Source organism: Bos grunniens, chromosome 2 (genome assembly GCF_055505025.1).
Source record: "Bos grunniens cultivar Pamir isolate PY7600 chromosome 2, Bosgru_T2T1.0, whole genome shotgun sequence".
NCBI lineage: Eukaryota > Metazoa > Chordata > Mammalia > Artiodactyla > Bovidae > Bos > Bos grunniens.
In genome coordinates, this window is record NC_141166.1 from 131321970 (window position 1) to 131343732 (window position 21763).

General features: G+C 38.3%; 1 protein-coding gene across 6 annotated transcripts in view; it reads left to right on the plus strand.

Annotated features, from left to right (window-relative positions):
* The window catches only part of NAB1 (NGFI-A binding protein 1), a 49398-nt gene that overhangs the window by 15294 nt on the left and 12341 nt on the right, over positions 1-21763 (plus strand). For all 6 annotated transcript variants that reach the window (XM_086371596.1, XM_086371575.1, XM_086371616.1 and 3 more), the window contains exons 3-4: positions 13246-13379; positions 15944-15995. In XM_086371596.1, the coding sequence (XP_086227722.1) occupies positions 13246-13379; positions 15944-15995 (186 nt within the window). The remainder of the gene's footprint in view (positions 1-13245; positions 13380-15943; positions 15996-21763) is intronic.

The window sequence follows — 21763 nt, forward strand, 5'->3', positions numbered from 1 at the left end:
TTGGCACTCAGCTTTCTTCACAGTCCAACTCTCACATCCATACATGACCAGAGAAAAAACCATAGCCTTGACTAGATAGTCCTTAATTGCCTTCTAAAAAAGCTAGAACAGTTTATATTTTCTTTATCATTATTATATGCAACTGTCTATTTTTCCACACTCTTGCTAATATTGCATTAGTCATTTTTAATTTTTGTCAGTCTAAGAAAAATTTTCATTGCTCAAAGTAACTTTTATTATTGAGGAAGAGCATCTTTTCTTATGGTTAATAGACATCCAATTTTATATTCATATCCTTTGTTTTAATGTTGGAGTTGTCTTACCTTTAAAATATTGTTAAAAACTTTTATATTGTAAGTATATTAACTTTTTGTCTTAGATTGTAAATATTTTTCCAGATTATCATTTATCCTTTGACCTTGTAGACTGGTTGCCATGTGGAAATTTAATTCTGTGTAGTAATGGTCATTGATCTTGTCCTGTGTCATTTCATTTATCTGATTCTCTGTTCCTTTCACTGGTATGAAGTTACTTCAGGTACTGTAGCAAAGCAGTATATTTTATATATGGAAAGGCAAGTGCCTCTTCAATAGTATTCTTTTGTAGCTTCTTTTTTTTAGGTAACCTTACACATTTCTCCTTCTCAAATGAAATTTTTAGTGTATTTGTCAAATTTCCCCAAAATTTCTGTTGGTGTTTGATTAGAAATGCCCTAAAGGTATAGATTAATTGGGGGGAAAATGATATATTTACAATAATGAAAACTCCCATAGAGTAACATAGTATGTGCATTTACTTAGCTCTTTTATATTTTTCTGTAATTTTTTAGTTCTTTATTCATAGTTTTGAACATTTCTTGTTAGGCCAAATACTGTATATTATATATGTGTATATTAAATGTTTGTATTATAAACATTTACATTTATTTTGCTTGTATGGATACATGAATATGTAAGATATGAAGGGGATATAATTGTAAATGAAATTGTTTCCTTTTTAAATTACTATCACTGGCCGATTTTTATATATTAATCTTCTTTTCAGCAGTTTCACCATCTGATATTTTTAAATTGTTGTAGATGTGAATGTCTACTGATGCTTAATATGAGAGAATTGGTTAGCAAAAGTAGTCACAGGGACTCTGTGATTTGACCTCCTTTGGGCATGTCCTTATGTAATTGTTGTGTATTGTTGGCATACAATAATGAATTCACAAGAACTTGTGGATAGATGTAGAAAATACAAGTGGCGTTATAATTCAGCTACGCTTTGACACTATTATTACCTGTGACGGGATGCAGAGGAGTCTACTGAAGGCTGCTATAGTAGGGAACAAGGGCGAGGCGTGTTGGCAGCCTCCGGCTCACGCTTTAATCCAGCTTTCATATAGTTTTTAAATATGGCAGATGAAGCACAGTCAAGGGCCTGTATTTTTATTAAAGCAAAAGTATGTTACAGAGATGACTTTAATAAACCCTATCGATCTCACTTTAAAAATTCCTAACCTGCTTTTAAAAAAGTCCAAAATGAATTATTTCACACTTGACTTTTCCTAAGGGGCGCTTTGCTTCTTTGAATAAATAGGCACAGGTGGTATTTAAGTAATGAGACCATTGTGGGTTTCCCAAAAGAAGGAAACAATCAAAATGAGTGCCAGTAGGTGGAGATGTGGGGGTGGAGCTTTGGAAAATGTGGCCTGTGTTTTTGAAACTTAACTTAGACCACTTATTATTTGTAAGTCAAGTGTGTGAATCTGGTCCGATAATATATTTTAGGATAGAAGTTTATGCATCAGAGCACTCTCTTCAAACTAGTAACCATCCAAGAGTTTAATAGAAATTATGAAATCCTGAGGGAATTAAAGAAGCTACCATCAAGTGTACCATTTAGGTATTGTGATAATTCCACATTTTTTTTTTTTGACTGTTTAAAATGAGAGAAAGACTTGAGTTTTTCTAAATTCCTAAGACTAAAGAAGGTTATTAGTTTGTCCTCAATTTCTAAATAAGGAAAAATATGACTTATTCTTAATCCACTTTTGGTAGTATTTCTGACCCTGTGTATAGTATTACAAACTCTGTGGACACTGTTCTTTTAATCTTTGAAGACATATAAGTAGGTCACAAGTAGATGAACATCAGGAAGTTATCTATACCTGAAAAATAATTTTCAACTCACGAGTACATAAAATTCTCATTTTTATATGCATTTTGTACTTGTTTCCCAGTATACTTGTAAAATTTATAATTCATTACATTTTATTGTAGAGAATTGTAGAATGAGTCATTGTTACAGACACCTTTTTTAAAGCTAGAGAATCGGTGCTGGTCTTAGAACATGGCTAGGTGTAGCCTGGTGGTAGGAGTCAGACCATGAACATATAATGCAGAGGCTGCGGCCTAGAACCAAACTAGTTACTGGTGTGGGGCAGGTGCCAAGGGACGAACCCAGGAGCAGGATTACAAAGAGGTCCAGGCGGGCAGAGTTCCATCTGCCCAAACGTGTTGCTAGAGTATGTGGTAACTAGGTAAGCAGAGTGCATCAAATCTTTAAAGCAGTAAATAGAGAGAGAGAAACCGAAACTTGAGACTAGCAAGGTCATGGAGAATGGAGGGGCTTGTAATATTCAGAGATAGGAGCACACAGACAAGTCGGCATTATAGAGAATGCTCGTCAGCAGATAGCAACTTCCAGCCAGAGAGCTCTGGAACTCAAAGACAGGAAGGAGAAAAAGAGAAGGTAGAGTCAGTGGATAAGTTGTAGGTGTAATGGAAATGCTGCAGAAACTGGAGTGCTAAGGAGATTGCAAAAACAAGGACCCAGGCCCATGGAATACATAGGCCATGGTTTAGGTCAGCTCCCGCCGTAATGTTGAGAAGGCAAGGCTGAGGGTGTCAGAGAAGCCCAACAGTTTTAGTTTTGAGAGAGGGGGATTGTCAAATCAGGGGACCTGGGAGACCTCAACATACTGCTAGTAGTTATAATGCTTTATTCTGAACTCTTCAGCTTGAGCGGAACAATTTCAACATCTCATACTTGAAAGAAATGCTGGATATTTCCTTTTGATCATTTTAAAAAGTAGATTATAGGGCTATTAGGTTAGTGTCACTTCTTGAGTCACTTTTGATAAATGGACAAATGAGAATTTGTCCATTTCATCTAAGTGTTCAAACTTACTGGGATAGTTTATAGTTTTTAAAACCTAATATTGTTTGTACCTTTGTCTCTTTCCCCCTGATCAGTCTTGCCAGAGATTTGTCAGTTATATTAATCTTTTCAGGGATCTGCAGACCAAAGCCTGTGGGCAACATTTTGCCCACTTCCTAATTTTGCAGATAGACTTTCTTTGGAATACAGACATGCCTTTCTGTTTATGCATTATCTGTGGCTGCTTTTGAGCTACAGTGTAGGGTTGGGTGGTTGTGACACAGACTGGCCTGTAAAGCCTAAAATATTATTATCTGACCTTTTACAGAAAAGCTTTCCCACTTCTTTATTAGGAAGCACTTTTGGCTTAATTGATCTTTGTAGTTAATGTTGTGTTTGTTTATATCTGCTTTCGTGTAGTTTATTGTTCTAACTTACATTTTATCCTGAGTTCATTAATGTTCAGCTGTTCTTTTCTAATGTAAGCAATTAAAGCCATGAATTCTCACTATATATTGAATTAGCATTATTCCCAAAGGTTTCAATTCTGATTATTTCTCTTTTTTATTTATGCTTTCTGTTCACAAATTATTAAGTTTTTTTTTTTTTCCTAATATGAGAGGTTTTTCCTTAGATCTTTTTCCTAATGATTTCTAACTGATTACATTGTGATCAGAGAACATGATTTGCATGATATGGCACCCCACTCCAGTACTCTTGCCTGGAAAATCCCATGGACAGAGGAGCCTGGTAGGCTGCAATCCATGGGGTTGCAAAAAGTCGGACATGACTAAGCAACTTCACTTTCACTTTTCACTTTCATGCATTGGAGAAGGAAATGGCAACCCACTCCAGTGTTCTTGCCTGGAGAATCCCAGGGACCGGGGAGCCTGGTGGGCTGCCGTCTATGGGGTCGCACAGAGTCGGACACGACTGCAGCGATTTAGCAGCAGCAGCAGCAGCAACAGCCCTTTAAAATATGGAGAGATATTAGTTATGGCCCCGTATGTGGTCAGTGTTTTAAATGTGCTTCTGCAGTTGTTGTTAGAGTGTTCTGTGTGTGTTTGTTTTAACAAGCTTTTTAGGTCTGTTATTCAAAACTTCTGTAGACTGAATCTTTTATTATTTTGTCGGCTTGCTCTATCAGTAACTGAGTTGTGTGTTAAAATCACCTACTTTGATTGTGGAGTTGTCTGTTTCTCTTTGAATTATGTAGTGGCCTTATTGATTTTTTAATAATGCATTTTTTTAAATTTTTTGTGTTGATATTAATACATGTGCTTTCTTTTTGTTACTAATTGCTTGTTACTTCTTTTTCCATCCTTTTACTTTGGTTTTTCTGAATCTGTGTTTTCGATATATCTCTCGTAAATACTGATAGTTGGGTTTTTAAAAAATCCTGTATTACATTCTTTGTCTTTTAATGCAAACATTTGGTCCATGTAAATTTATTACAGTGACTGATGTTTTGAATTTATTTCCTTTATTTTGTATTTCTTCCCTTCCCCTTTTTCATATTTCATGTTTACCATCTGGAACTAGGGTCCTTTAGCTTGAAGTGCGTTATCTGGAATTTTCTTAATGAAGACCTACTGTAGGCAGACTCTCTCCTTGCCTGCCCTATTGGAAAATATCTTCATTCTGCCCTCATTTTTGTTGTTATTGTTGTTCTGTCGCTAAGTTGTGTTCGACTCTGTGCAACCCTGTGCACTGCAGCATGCCAGGCTTCCCTGTCTGTTACTATCTCCTGGAATTCGCTCAAACTCGTATCCATTGAGTCAGTGATTCCCTCCAACCACTTCATCCCCTGTTGCCCCCTTCTCCTTCCCTCATTCTTTCCCAGCATCAGAATCTTTTCCAGTGCCTCAGCTCTTTGCATCAGTTGGCCAGAGTATTGGAGCTTCAGCTTTAGCATCAGTCCTTCCGATGAATATTCAGGGTTGATTTCCATTAGGATTGACTGGTTGGATCTCCTTGCTGTCCAAGGGACTCTCAAGAGTCTTCTCCAGCATCACAGTTTGAACACATCAGTTGTTCGGTGCTCAGCCTTCTTTAGGGTCCAACTCTCACATCTGTACATGACCACTGGAAAAACTATAGCTTTGACTACACAGACCTTTGTCAGCAAAGTGATTTCTTTGCTTTTTAATGCACTGTCTAGGTTTGTCATAGCTTTCCTTCCAAGGAGAGAGTGTTTTTTTTTTTTTTAATAGTAAAGCAATTTATTTTCTTGGGTTGACAACAGATAAATCTCACTTGAAATGTGGCAGTAAGTTTGGGTAGAAGAGGAGGATATTGGCTGTATTAGTACTGAGATATTGATGGGTATACATCTGAGGCAGCATATTTTCAAGAGTTATTTTCTTACTACAAATCATCTGCCCCATTTCCAGACTGTGCATCTTGATTTTTTTTAATATATATATTTTTTATTAAAGTATAGTTGACTTATGATTCAGGTACAGCACAAGGTGATTTGGTTATACAAATACAGATATATTATTTTTGAAATTTTTTCCATCGTAAGTTATTACAAGATACTGACTATAGTTCCCTGTGCTATACAGTAGACCTTTGTTGCATATCTATTTTTTAATTAGAAATCTAGCATTTTATTCATACTGAGTCAAACAAGTGGAACCAAAATGTCATAATTTTTTAGTTAGGAAAAAATGTTTTCTAAAATATATTTGTTGTACATATTTATATATATATATGTATACAAAAGCTTTTCTCAGTTCAGTTCAGTCGCTCAGTCACATCCAACTCTTTGCTACCTCATTCATTGCAGCACGCTAGGCTTCCCTGTCCATCACCAACTTCTGGACCTCATGTCCATAGAGTCAGTGATGCCATCCAACCATCTCATCCTGTCATCCCCTTCTCCTCCTGCCTTCAGTCTTTCCCAGCATCAGGGTCTTTTCCAATGAGTCAGTTCTTCGCAGCAGGTGGCCCAAATATTGGGAGTTTCAGCTTCAGCATCAGTCCTTCCAGAACTGATTTCCTTTAGGATGGACTGGTTGGATCTCCTTGCAGTCCAAGGGACTCTCAAGAGTCCTCTCCAACACCACAGTTCAAAAGCATCAATTAATTCTTCGGCGCTCAGCTTTCTTTATGGTCCAACTCTCACATCCAAACATGACTACTGGAAAAACCATAGCTTCGACTAAATGGACCTTTGTTGGCAAAGTAATATCTCTGCTTTTTAATATGCTGTCTAGGATGGTCATAGCTTTCCTTCCAAGGAGGAAGTGTCTTTTAATTTCATGGCTGGAGTCGCCATCTGCAGTGATTTTGGAGCTGAAGAAAATAAAGTCTGGCACTGTTTCCACTGTTTCCCCATCTATTTGCCATGAAGTGATGGGACTGGATGCCATGATCTTAGTTTTCTGAATGTTGAGTTTTAAATCAGCTTTTTCACACTCTTCTTTCATCAAGAGGCTCTTTATCTTTAGTTCCTCTTCATTTTCTGCCATAAGGGTGGTGGCATCTGCATATCTGAAGTTATTGATATTTCTCCCGGCAACCTTGATTCCAGCTTGTGCTTCATCTCGCCGAGCATTTCTCATGATGTACTGTGCATATAAATTAAATACGCATAGTGAGAATATACAGCCTTGATGTACTCCTTTGCCAATTTTGAACCAGTCGTTGTTCCATGTCCAGTTCTAACTGTTGCTTCTTGACCTGCATACAGATTTCTCAGGAGACAGATAAAGTAGTCTGGTATTCGCATCTCTTTAAGAATTTTCCACAGTTTGTTGTGATCCACACAGTCGAAGGCTTTAAGCATAGTCAGTGAAGCAGATATTTTTCTGTAATTCCCTTGCTTTTTTCTGTGATCCAGCAGATGCTGCCAATTTGATCTGTGGTTCTGCTCATTTTTCTAAATCCAGCTTGTACATCTGGAAGTTTTCGTTTCACATACTGCTAAATCCTGGCTTGAAGGATTTTGAGCATTACCTTACTAACGTGTGAGACGAGCACAGTTGTACAGTAGTTTGGCTTCTTTGGCATTGCCTTTCTTTGGGATTGGAATGAAAACTAACGAGTCCTATGGCCACTGCTGAGTTTTCCAAATTTGCTGGCATATTGAATGCAGCACTTTAACAGCATCATCTTTTAGGATTTGAAATAGCTCATTTGGAATTGCATCACCTCCTCCAGTAGCTTTGCCTTCATTCTTAATTGCTACTCATTTTGGGTATCTAATTCTATATTGTCATTTACTTTCTGTTCGTAATCAAAAGTATCATTTCCTTGGCCTTTAGCTTTCATTGTGTTTAGAAGCCAGTGGTTAGGTGACTATTGTCTGCTTTAGACGTCTTTTTTTCCTATGCCCCAATTCTTCTTCCTCCTTAATTCTTCTCTCCTTCTGACTTCTCAATTTTTCTTGGTCATTTTTACTATATTACTCTTTTAGTCATATTTGCAACTCCTTTTATCTCTTTAAATGAAGTCCTTGAGGGTCTGTCTGCTGGTTTTTACTTTTGACTCCTTCTTTCTTTGTTTAATGATTTCTATGAGCTCATATTTCTTGAAACTGTGGGAATGTTTTGAGAGTTAGGAAGAAAATGGACTCTCCTAGAGGTTTCTTGTTTTTGCTTCTACCAGGCACCTGTACTTCACACACTACAACTCTGGAGCCCCATGAAAGTGAATTCTCAGGCTGTTGGTGTGAATTAGGGCTGAAAATCCATGTGAAGAGCTGATTTGGGTTTATAAAATTCTCTCCTAATTAGTAATAAAGTTCAGGACAGGTAATTCTCCTTGCATTTCCCGGTGGGCAAGGGGGGACCGTGAACAGGTGTATTTCTGATTCTGTCTTACATTTCGCTGTAGTACTTTCGTATTATTTTTCACCTTTGTGGAGGAAAGGTCTTTGACTCTTCAGCCTCTCCTTTGATGGGTTCTGGCGTATTTCTCTCACTCTCTCCCCACGCTCAGCAGCCTAAGAAGGCGGTGAAGATCGAAGCTCAAGTTCATCTGGTTTGACATCTGTCCTCAGCTTAGTCTTTTGAGATATGGTCTTCATTCATTTTTGCTTCAGTAGTTCTTACTGTCTTGCTGGCTTATTAATGTAAAGATATTTTTTCTTTCTATTTTAGTCAACATTTTTCCTGTGAGAAATGTGAGAAGGGCCAGGCATGGTACATAGCCCTCCCTGTGCTGGAAATGAAAGTCTTGATTGCCCTCTGAGCCTCCCTGTTACCTAGCCTTCATGTTGTAGTTTTATGCTAACACTTATGTGAAGCTTAATTGAAAGTCACACTCATTTGATTGTTAAAGATTATCATTTTAAATACTCCCAGCAAAGACAGTTTTAAAATCTAGTTATAAATAATAGAAGGCTAACTTTAAGAAATCTTTTCACAAAGATATGAATGGAATTTTGGTATTTTTAGCTATGAAAGTAGGAAGTGGAGGAAGTAAGTAAACCAATGAGGGAGACTATCTTATTTTATACTTCTAACAAAATTAGAAACTTAGAACTTTTAAAAAGCTAGCTTGGTGCTTCAGTGACTTAACTACTGGTTTTGGAGAACTTTTTTTTTTTTTTTAATGCATCATTGTTACTGATTTAATTATTAGCAACGAGGATTATGAAATCTAGAAGATAGTTACAGAAAATACATTTTTGAGGGGAAAGCTTGATGAATTGGCTTCCTATTACAACTTGGAGTGAGCTACGGTTATTTCTCTAGCTTCGGTTTTTCTGCCAGAAGGCTCTCTGAGGGCCTGGGGAGTTCAGTATAGTTTTTTGGTCTGTTGGAGCCTGAATTCAGTTTACAGAGATTGCGTTCTGTTTGTTTTTCTTGGTTTCTGGTAGGATGATGGAAGGAATACTAGAACACTGTTTTTAATTTATGTTGAAAAGTTGTTATCTATGGTTGTGCATGAGCTTGTACCTCTGAAATGTTGTCAATTAAAATATCTTACTGACAGTTAGAATTTCTCCATACTTACTTAGGTTTATGAGCACAAAAAAGAACCAGCTACATAACAAGCAACTCGAAAAGGATATTTAAAAGTCATTGTAGCTACCACTAAGCTGCAATTGAAGTTAATTTATGTAGGAAATTATTCTTTGAAGTATATTTTACTTTTTGCTCCTGTAACATTGTGCTTATCAAAAGCACTTCGGGAAGAAATTGATCTACTGATGATTCTTTAGGATGGGAGGGAGAAGGCTGAAAATAATTTCTTCCTATTATGCTTTTATATTCAGCCATGGGTTTAAAATAAGAAACCTGGCCTTAATTGCTAGTAGCCATATTACAAGCATTCAGTTCAGTTCAGTCACTCAGTCATGTCCGACTCTTTGCAACCCCATGGATTGCAACACACCAGGCTTCCCTGTCCATCACCAACTCCCGGAGCTTACTCAGACTCATGTCCATCGAGTTGGTGATATCATCCAACCATCTCATTCTCTGTCATCCCCTTCTCCTCCTGCCTTCAGTCTTTCCCAGCATCAGGGTCTTTTCAAATGAGTCAGTTCTTCACATCAGGTGGCCGGAGTATTGAAATTTCAACTCAGCATCAGTCCTTCCAATGAATATTCCAGGCTGATTTCCTTTAGGATGGACTGGTTGGATCTCCTTGCAGTCCAAGGGACTCTCAAGAGTCTTCTCCAACACCACAGTTCAAAGCATCAATTCCTTGGTGCTCAGCTTTCTTTATGGCCCAACTCTCACATCCATACATGACCACTGGAAAAACCGTAGCTTTGACTAGACAGACCTTTGTTGGCAAAGTAATATCTCTGTTTTTTAATATGCTGTCTAGGTTGGTTATAACTTTCCTTCCAAGGAATAAGCGCCTTTTAATTTCATGGTTCCAGTCACCATCTGCAGTGATTTGTGTGTCTAGGTAGTAAAAATTACAATGTAAAGAATACTTAAATACATTCATTAGTCAGTATTTATTAAGCTCACAACCCATACCAGAGACTGACAAGCCAAGTCTCTGCCTTAACATAAAAAAGTAAAAATACAGCATATGTTAAGTGAAGGAAAGGAGGTTATACACCTGTGTTCACATGTATGTACACAAAGGAATATTGGAATAATATGCATAAAAATATTAATAGTCATTCTGGATGGAATGCATGTTGCATTTGTTTTCTTTTGCTTCTCTTTTCAAAACTTTTTTAAAAAAATTATTGTGAATAAAGTGGGATGTCTGGGTCGGGAGGAAGAGTAAATGCCTGATTCCTTATCAGAGGAGAATGAGAATCGATACTAAACCAACTTTGTGGCAAGTGTGCCTTCTCACTTCTTAGAGTCCTTGGAGGTAGTGATATTATCCTGTTTTGCCTCAGAGAAAACTGAGGCTCTGAGACGTTTTTACATGTCCAAAATTACACAGCTGGTAAGTGATGCAGCAGACTCCTACACCTCTCTGCCTTCAAATCCTGTCAGTTTGCTGTCAATCATGCCTGGAATGGGTTTCTTGCTTTTTAAAAAAGTCTGATATACCCCTTGGCAGTTTCTTACATCTATTTAAATTGACAAAATTATATGAAAAAACATTTTCTAGTCTATTAAGCAAATTATAGACTTGGAGTTTAGGATAACATTTGATACTTAAATTTTTAGAACTGGTGTTTGGTCAATGAGCAACTCTATATTGGCAATATTTAACACTTAGATAAAAGAGTAGAATTACATGAAATTAAAACACATTTGCTCCTTGGAAGAAAAGCTATGACAAACCTATACAGTGTATTAAAAAACAGAGACATCACTTTGCCAACAAAGGTCCGTATAGTTAAAGCTATGGCTTTTCCAGTAGTCATGTATGGATATGAGAGTTGGACCATAAAGAAGAATTGATGCTTTCAAACTGTGGTGCTAGAGAAGACTCTTCAGAGTACCTTAGACAGCAAAGAGATCAAACCAGTCAATCCTAAAGGAAATCAACCCTGAATTTTCACTGAAAGGACTGATGCTGAAGCTCTAACACTTTGGCCACCTGATGCAGAGTCGACTCATTGGAAAAGACCTGGATAACTGGGAAAGATTGAGGGTAAGCAGAGAAGGGGGTGACAGAGGATGAGATGGTTGGATTGCATCACTGACTCAATGGACATGAGTTTGAACAAACTCGAGGAGATAGTGAAGGACAAGGAAGCGTGGTGTGCTGCAGTTCATGGGGTCACAGAGAGTCAGACACAGCTTAGTAACTACACAACAACAATCTCAATCTTAGAGATTTGGTAATTCCAAGACCTTGTTTTTCCTTTTTAGCCCTTGTGTGTGATAATACTTCATTATCTTTTACTAAGTGATTTTGTAAATATTTAATGAATATCATTTACTTTTTATTCCTTCCTAAGAATTTTCATGTCAGTTCACATTTAAAAATATCTATCAGATGATGTATATTCAGTTTTGTAAATTAATTTATTTTAATTGGAGGCTAATTACTTTACAATATTGTAGTGGTTTTTGCCATACATTGACATGAATCAGCCACGGGTGTACATATGTCCCCCATCCCAAACCCCCCCTCCCATCTCCCTTCCCCTCCCATCCCTCCGGGTCATCCCAGTGCACCGGCTTTGAGTGCCCTGTTTCATGCATCGAATTTGGACTGGTGATCTATTTCACATATGGTAATATATATGTTTCAATGCTATTCTCTCAAATCATCCCACCCTTGCCTTCTGCCTCAGAGTCCAAAAGTCTGTTCTTTATATCGGTGTCTCTTTTGCTGTCTCACATATAGGGTCATCGTTACCATCTTTCTAAATTCCATATATGTACATTAATATACTGTATTGGTGTTTTTATTTCTAACTGACTTCACTCTGTGTAATAGGCTCCAGTTTCATCCACCTCATTAGAACTGATTCAAATGCATTCTTTTTAATAGCTGAGTAATATTCAATTGTGTATATGTACCACAGCTTTCTTATCCACTCATCTGCTGATGGACATCTAGGTTGCTTCCATGTCCTGGCTATTGTAAACAGTGATGCGATGAACATTGGGGTACACATGTGTCTTTCAATTCTGGTTTCCTCGGTGTGTATGCCCAGCAGTGAGATTGCTGGGTCATAAGGCAGTTCTCGGAGAAGGCAATGGCAACCCACTCCAGTACTCTTGCCTGGAAAATCCCATGGACAGAGGAGCCTGGTAAGCTGCAGTCCATGGGGTCGCTAGAGTCGGACATGACTGAGCGACTTCACTTTCACTTTTCACTTTCATGCATTGGAGAAGGAAATGGCAACCCACTCCAGTGTTCTTGCCTGGAGAATCCCAGGGACAGCAGAGCCTGGTGGGCTGCCGTCTATGGGGTCGCACAGAGTCGGACACAACTGAAGCGACTTAGTAGTAGTAGTAGTAAAGCAGTTCTAGTTCCAGTTTTTTAAGGAATCTCCACACTGTTCTTCATAGTGGCTGTACTAGTTTGCATTCCCACCAACAGTGTAAGAGGGTTCCCTTTTCTCCACACCCTCTCCAGCATTTATTGTTTGTAGACTTTTGGATAGCAGCCATTCTGACCAGCATGAGATGGTACCTCATTGTGGTTTTGATTTGCATTTCTCTGATAATGAGTGATGTTGAGCATTTTTTCATGTGTTTGTTAGCCATCTGTATATCTTCTTTGGAGAAATGTCCGTTTAGTTCTTTGGCCCATTTTTGGATTGGGTTGTTTATTTTTCTGGTGTTCAGCTGCATGAACTGCTTGTATATTTTGAGATATATTCTGTTTTAGTTAAGGAAATATTATCACCATATTGTATAATCAGATCCCTTGGTTTCTTATAAACAAAAAAAGATGCAGAACATTTTTTAACTTTTTATTTTGCTTATTTTCCATAAATTCTTACACTTAAAAATAAATAAAGCATGTAAATACATAAAACCAAGATGACTGTTTTGATTAGTTTGAGTTCTGAGAGGTGTAGGTGACTTGATTTTCTTCTGAAATTAGGCAGTAAGACTAATTAGGAGTAAAGGGTATTCTGATTTTCATAAATTGTGATCTAACTACATAATGATGTGACATTTTTATATTCTTAAGTGAAACATTTTCTACATTGATGAAATAAAAATGCTTATAACTTGTGAAACTTTTGAAACGCAGCTCACCGTTAATGAAGCAGCCGCTCAGCTCTGTGTAAAGGATAATGCCCTGCTGACAAGAAGAGATGAGCTTTTTGCCCTGGCCAGGCAGATTTCTCGAGAAGTCACCTATAAATATACTTACCGAACCACCAAGTAAGTGTTTAACTGACAGTATTTTGGAGTTTGATAAAGCAGAGCTTGAAACACAATCCGTTCGTTGATAGAGTATATTTAAGAAAAGTAGAAGTGTAATTAAATAATTCTGTCAACAGTGAATTTTCAAAACATTGTTGCTGAAGTGGTTTTCGTTAATTCGTTTAGTCATCTTGTACTGTCTTTTGAAAGATAGTTCCCTAGCACTGGAGCATTGGTCTGGTAGTGGTTCTCAACATTCTTCCTCACGTGGATGCTTTGGTTTTGAGTGTGATGAGAGGATTTAGTTAAGCAGCATTCATAGACATTTGTACACTACACAAACTCCATGAACTTTTTGAACTCTCTCTGAAAGGAATGTGTTTTCTTTCGCAAAGTGTTTGCCGATCTGAGGGGCTTCCCTAGTGGCTCAGACGGTAAAGAATCTGCCTGCAATGTGGGGGACCTGGGTTAGATCCCTGAGTTGGGAAGATCCCCTGGAAAAGGATGTGGCCAACACACTCCAATATTCTTGCCTGGAAAATCCCATGGATAGAGGAGCCTGGCAGGCTACAGTTCCATGTGGTCACAAAGAGTTGGACACAGTTGAGCAACTTCACTTTGCCATCTGATGAGATTAGCTAAAGAGATAAAGACTTCATTACCCAGTATGCAAAGGAAAATTGGAAAATACTAGGTTACTAGTGAATGAAGTATGGAATATGTGTTTGAAATAAAAAACCCCATGTTGAAAAGCAGTGGTGATTTTAAAATTTAATGTAAACATACACATAATATATTCTTCATCTTATCCTCACTTAAAACCTAAGCATCGTCTATAGATAGAGGAACATTTTGATTTTGTTCACTTGGCTCCGTGTGGACCCTGATTTCCAGTGCAGTATCAGCTGTTTGCCACTGCTGCTGTGAGGAGCTGAATTAGCATGACTGAGTGTATGTTGAAAAGACCGTATCTTGAGCGCCCTTCCCAGCTCTAATAAATCACATCCTCTGGGGATGGAACCTTAGAGTCCAAACTTTCACAAGCAGCTGCTGTGATTCTTGTGCGTGTTCACACTTGAAAACCACCTAGACAGGCACTTGGTTTCATCACCATTATTTTCCCTAACTCATGGTGGCTTTGTCGTCTGTTCTGTCAAGAGCCCACATACTTAGAAATCAGCAACAAGTAAAATTATGCAAAATAAACAATCAGGGTAAGAATATACAGCAACATTAGAGGATTGTTTATAAGATTTTCTTTTTTTTTTTTTTTAGTTGAGTGTTCAAGAGCTGATTTTTGTGAGGTTTTCTTCACTGTATTATACAAAATTTTCTTTCTGACATTTACACAAAATTTTCTTTAATCCAAGTAGTACATGTACATGATATATGAAGTCTTATAGTACACAAGGCTTATTGCAAAGCAGTTACCCTGCTCCCCCTTCCTTCTGAATACTAAGACCCAGAAGCCACTGCTTTCAGCAGTTTTTATTTTTTATAGTATTTATTTACATTTGTATATTTTAAGTTAAATCATTTTAGAATACAAAAGACTTTCACATTATAAGTTGAAACTCAGTAAAGAGCTGATGCCAAAAGTTGCGCTCTCGTTTCTGTCTTCTTCCTCTGTTCCTCTTCTCACTGTTAGTACTTTTTGTTAGTCTCTTTTTCATCCTTCTAGTGTTTGTCTGTGTGCATGTATTTCTCACTTATACCTTTTCTTTTTTTGGAAAAAACAGGAAGTAGCATGTGTCTGCATTATGTTGTATTTCATTCTTGGTTTACCATGTGCTAGAGGTCTTGCTGTATTAGTACAGATCCATCTTTGTCACTGTTTTTCGTTTATTTGTTTTTTAACAGCTGCAGGAAACTGCATTATGTGCATCTACCATAATTCATTTAACTAGTCCCTTGACGGACACATGAGTTGTCTCTAGTCTTTTGTCATTATAAGTAATACCACTGGAACCTCATACATATTTTCTTGATTCTGAGATGTGTTTTTCCACATTTTAACATCTTTTGTGTTGAGGTATAACTTAAAAATTTATGACTCGCCATGGTTGAATTGGCAGTTACATTTGATGTTTGTGTATGTGCTTCTGTGGGATAGATTCCCAGCAGAGGGGTACCTAAAGATCAATGGAAGATGCATGTATGGTTTTGATAGGTAGACAAAATGCACTTTAATCTCATGTAGCCTTAAGCATTCATCCTAAATGGTCATTGTTGTCACTTTATTCTAAATTGTACTGGTCCATGAAGGCTCTCATAGAGTACAGTCCTCGATTTTCCCCCTTTTTCATTTTGTGGTCCTCATTAATACTGGGTATTCTCTGTGTTAGGCATTCTTAGGTAGTGGCCTTTTATAATGGATCATGTACTTGTGTTTGTCTGTTTCCCCATTGTTAACTTAGAAATGATGAGAAGTCCCTTTTTCATTATTTAATGTTCATTATGAATGTCTTATTTCTGGTGGCAAGGTTCCAGAGTTACTTGTTTTGGTGGAAGTTTATAGATTTAGATGCCTTTAGAAAAAATGTATTACCTTCTCAAATTTTTCTCTCTCTCATTCCCCTCAGGTCAAAATGTGGAGAGAGAGATGAATTATCCCCGAAGAGAATTAAAGTAGAGGTATGATTATGTGTTATCTTTTCTTATGCTAATAGTGTTTGCTTACTAGTTCAACTGAAAAAGACAGAATGGTCCCTCCAGCTAGTGAGAAAGTGTGAATTGTGGAATCTGAAAAATGGTACAGAATTTGGTCACTTTGAAGTATCCATAGTAATTTGAACTAGGTACTCAGAAAATTCCTAGAAGGAATCAACAGTGATGAGCTTGGTGCCTAGTCAGTTTATCAAAGGTTGATTTGTAAACAGGTGTTTCTTACACGGTTAAAACTCTTTACTGGTTAAACAGTTCCTTTTATGATTTTATTTACATCATTAGTCATCAAGTAGACTTAAAGGAGCTAAAGTTTAATTTCTATATATTAAATATCTGAGAGAAGTGACACTTTAGTAGCTATAAGTTATGAAAACTTCACTATAATTAAAAGCCTCTTTTAGGGTATCACTTCTGAGGCTGTCTTTCTGATTTTAGACCTGTGAGTAGCAAGGTGAGTTGAGCAAGAAAAATATGTTTTTCTTAGGGCTCTCAGAACCGGTTTCAGAATGACTGCTCCTTAATTTCAGAGAAGGCAATGGCACCCTACTCTTGCCTGGACAATCCCATGGATGGAGGAGCCTGGTAGGCTGTAGTCCATGGGGTCGCTAGAGTCAGACATGACTGAGCGACTTCACTTTCACTTTTCAGTCTCATGCATTGGAGAAGGAAATGGCAATCCACTCCAGTGTTCTTGCCCGGAGAATCCCAGGGACAGGGAAGCCTGGTGGGCTGCCGTCTATGGGGTCACACAGAGTTGGATACGACTGAAGCGACTTAGCAGCAGCAGCAGCAGCTCCTTAATTTGGATTGATACTTTTCTAAAGGCCAGTCTGAAGCAGAGCAGGCAGCTCCTTTTTTTCTTGGACAGGGGAGAGAGGTCATTACTCTTGGTCATTCATTATTTAATTTCTTGTTAAGGAAAACAAGCTGTGTTTATCCTAAATTTCCATAATCAGATTATTCTTGCTAAGCATCTGATTGCTTGCAATAATTTTTCATTTATACCAAAGCCAGAGTTAATCTTTTAAAAACATACATCCCTTTCTTGCTTAAATCTATTGGCTGTCTACTGTGCCTAGAATAAAATCTACACTTTTTCCTGAGACACCGAAGACCCTGCACGAGCTGACTCTGACTCGACTCTCTAACCTCATCTGCTTCCACACTTCCCCATTCTTACTGTGTCCCAGTTCCACTGACCGACCTTCTGTTGCTGGAACACGTCAAACTCATTTATGCCTCAGCACTGGCTGGTTGTTGCCTCTCCCTGGATCTCTCTCTAAATCTTCACATGGCTTCAGCTTGTAGTTGAGTTTCCTCGCAGTTCCCTGCTTCCCTTTCTAAAGAGGCACTGTTACCCCATCATCACATCTGGGCTCTTTGTCCTGGCGTGGCTTGCTTGTTTTCATAGCACTTAGCCGTTTCTGAAACTGTTATGTATGTGTTTCTGATTTGTTACTGGTCTGCCCCATTGGGTGAAAATAGAGCTCTTATCTGTCTGTCCTCTATTTTACTTAGTTTATAGTAGTGCCTTGTACTTAGTAGGACTTAAAATCTGTTTGATGAAATCATGAATGGCCATGAGTAAATATCTTTGCATTCTAAAGGCTTTAGCTGTACACAGTGGTTTTCACAGAAGAAAAATGTTGTCCAAAATGAGCACCTTTTTAAAAATTATGCTTATGTTTGTAATCTACTTCAGTGTTAACTCTGGAGTAGTGTTTAAGATGGGTTAACCTCACACATAGTACTCAGAAAACTTACTGAAATGACCTAAGGCCATCGAAAGAGCTAACTGGTGAAATATTTTCTCCTGTTGCATCTCAAAATAATGAGTAAGAGAGGACCCCTGTGGATTTATCTGTTAGTGACTCTGCCTCTAGAAGGGAAGCTGGATCAACAAAGAAACTACCAAAGGGCATGTGCCATTGGAGGATTTAGAGGCAGGAAGGTACAAAGCCTACCCTGTGGCCGGGAAAGGTAACCAGTCAGCTGCTGGGTTATTAGAGAATATGTCTGCATCTCTTTCTCACCATTGACCCTCCACGCCATTGTGACTCAGGCCGTTCTCACATTTTCAAGCCATGGTTTCTTTTTGTCTAGCTTCAGAGGTCACCGGTGAACACTGAAGTCTGAGATCTTGAATCTCATGGACTCTTGGAGCTATAGTGTTTTCTTGTTAGGCTATATTGATAAGTCTTTCTGACCCTCTGAATAGCCCTGATCTGAAATGTAAGCTTATTATTTCTGTATCCAGTTACAGTGTTTCGGATTTCTTTTTAGGAGCTCACGGTGTTGGGTTGAAGTTAGAGGCGACCCTTCCAGTCCTTTATGTTCACTAGAGATATTGGAGTTATGCCTGTGTTTTAAGTTGCTTCAGTTGTGTCTGACTCTTTGCAACCCTGTGGACTGTAGCCCACCAGGCTCCTCTGTCTATGGATTCTTCAGGCAGAAATACTGGGATGGGTTGCCATGCCCTCCTCCAGGGATCTTCCCGACCCAGGGATTGAACATGCATCGTTTAGGTCTCCTGCGCTGTCAAGCAGGTTCTTTACCACTAGTGCCGTCTGGGAAGCCCCAATTGATTAGTTCTATATGAGATTAGTTTATTACTTTACTAGACTTCTCAAAGCCATTTGCACAGTTGTGGATTTAGAATTAAGATAATCATTGTTTCCTTTTTCTGTGAATAACAGTTCTAACCCTTCCTAAACAGACAAGTGACTAATAAACCCCAAGTGTTCTTATAGACAATAAACTCTTGATTTTAGAAATGAATAGGGACTTTGGCTTTGAATTTAGGACAGGTGTTTACTTTTGTTGGTTTTTTTGTCTGTTTTTGCTTAGTTTTTTTTTCTTTAAACTTGTGTATTGCAGAGCATTGATTTATGCAAAACGTGTGTTAATGCCTGTGTGTATACCTACACAGGTGTATAGTGTAGTGTGTGATGCTTTGCAAAATACCCAGTACTGGCATAAATGGTGTTATGTGCCTGTCCCCGCTAGGCATTTGAAATTCTCCTTGTATTCTGAGTCCGATTTGAGGTCCTGGAGCTGTCCATTTGGTTTCGGAAGCCGATACTGAGGTAGTCAGTATTGGCAGTACAGGGTTACTGCTCCCCTGAGAAGGCTTCACCAAGCATCATTGCTTTCTTTATGTCTACCTTCTCTGTGGCTGCTGGGCAGGGGGAGAATTTCTGGCATGAGAAGAGATGAGGGGAGGCTTAACGAAGAGATACCATCTGAGCTGGATTTTAAAAGAAGGGTAGGATTTCAGAAGATAGGGATGTGGGGTGGAAAGTGTAGGGGCATTGCAAAGAAATACCAGCATGGGCAAAGACACAGAGGTAAGAAAATACTCTGTGTGTTTAGAGAACAGTAAGACCAGTTTTTCCAGAATATGTGGCTGACACAAAGGACATCATAAGTCAGTGAGAAAGATTTTAGAATTCTTTGAGTATACTGTTTGTCTTATTTCATTTGAGTATTTTGTGATTCTTAGCTCATTAATTCTCTATTAAGAAAAAGTTATATAAAAATAAGCTTAGCTTATTGTAGTGTAAGATTCCTAATTACTAGGCTCAAATTAATGAGTTTTTTTCTCTTCATCTTTATTTTTCTAAAATTTTTGTCAGCAACCAATGAGCATATATGCCAAGTTGCTAAGTTTTTTCAATCTTAAAAAGATCATTTTTAAGATCTGTAACATTGGAGAACAAAAAGAAATGTAATGTCTGATAGATGAAATAGAAGTAACTCAAAGTAGACATGTAAAGGAAAGAGAAACATTTTCTTTTGCGCCATTTTCAATGCATGAGACTACACTAAAAAGCTAGTGCTTTATTCAGGCTCAGTTGCTGCTGCTGCTGCTAAGTCACTTCAGTCATGTCCGACTCTGTGCGACCCCATAGATGGCAGCCCACGAGGCTCCCCCGTCCCTGGGATTCTCCAGGCAAGAACACTGGAGTGGGTTGCCATTTCCTTCTCCAGTGCAGGAAAGTGAAAAGTGAAAGTGAAGCCGCTCAGTCGTGTCCGACTCCCAGCGACCCCATGGACTGCAACCCACCAGGCTCCTCCGTCTGTGGGATTTTCCAGGCAAGAGCACTGGAGTGGGGTGCCATTGCCTTCTCCTATTCAGGCTCAGTAGCTGTTGCCATATTTTCCTGATCTGTTGGTGAAGGGTTGAATGGAACAAAATGTTAAAATCCTTGTCTGGTTTTTCTCTTATTATATACAGAATGTATTATATATATATATATATATAAAATATTTTAATAAAAATATATATTTTTATATATCTATATGGTTGTTCCCCCTAATAGTTAACTAGTATGCATGTTGCAAAGTACTCAGGATAATCTCTTATTCTTGAATAGCGTTCCTTCCTGTAGGGATATAAGACATTAAACAACGTAGAAGTTTGGAACTTTATAATTCCTAGAATATATGAGATAGTCACAGAGGAAAAAGCCTGCTGACTTCCGGAGGCCTTGTTAGGGTAGCCTGTGACCTATTATACAGCCTCTGGGGAAAATCTCTTTGGCCCCATATGTTAGTGAGGCTTGGGAATATTTCTCCTGTTGAGGCTAGATCACCGTCCTCTGTGAATCCACTTTCAGCTAAAACGCTAATGGATTATTACATTTATTCTTTTTCATCAGAGACCTCAAAGCTAGCTCTGGGTCATTTGTGGAAATAACTGATTTTATTAAATCTCTTATATGCCTGTCCCTACTAGGCATTTGAAATTCATTATCACAAACCTTGTCTCCTCTGTATGAAGGCTTTATGAGTTCCACTTACAGCCAAGGAGAAACCCAGAAAGGCTCAGAAACTTACCTGCCTTTTAACATTGCTGTCTAGTAGCCAGAGCCTGGCCTTCAAATCTAGGTCTAACTTGTAAACTTCAAAGCAGTACCACTCTCCTGGGTGCTAATGATCATTTACAAAGCACCTAAGGTGTGATAAATGCTTTCCTCCTGCTAGTATGGTAAGAATGGCAAAATGTGCACAAGACTGGCGGTCTTAGCAGAGGGGAGAAAGAATGACAGTTATTATCTAATTCAAGGAAGGCAAACATTTTGAGTAGAAAATTTAACAATGTAAGTTACAAAATGTTTTTAAATATAAGATAACACCATTTGACATACTCATTTTTTAGATTGAAGAAAAAACGGTGCATTGGGAAGATTAGCAGAATAAATCAAGAAAAATTAGTTGGAGTTTTTTATACTGTGTGACAGAACGTATTTAAGAAGGCTTGATTGCAAGTTAAGGGAGATGAAAAATTAAGAGCCAAAGTCCTTGTCTTGCCTTCCTCTCAGTTATAACATCCTGAGTGGGTTAAGTTGATATCTTTTCTTTTTTATCAAGAGCACATCCTATGAACAAACCCTGCCATTTCCTCCAGTGTAATAAGTATTATCGTGGAAGAGAGAGAGGGTGAGTGAAAGCACCAGTCTTAGCCCAGTGGTGGCAGCTGACTGAACGGACTGCCAGTGTTCAGTCTCGTCTGTCAGCTTTCTTCGCTCCCTGAAATTGCTGGAGACTAGGCAAAGAGATGAGAGGTGACAGCCTTCTTGATCCTGTGTGGGCTGGGAGTGCAAAGCAATCAGAGATAACTGGATGAAAGAAATGACGTCTGTTAATAGAGACCAGAAAGTCAGAGAATTGGGGCTTGAAAAAGAAGGACTTGGAGGAAACATCTGCTTGCAGTCCCAGTGGGCTGGGGGTGG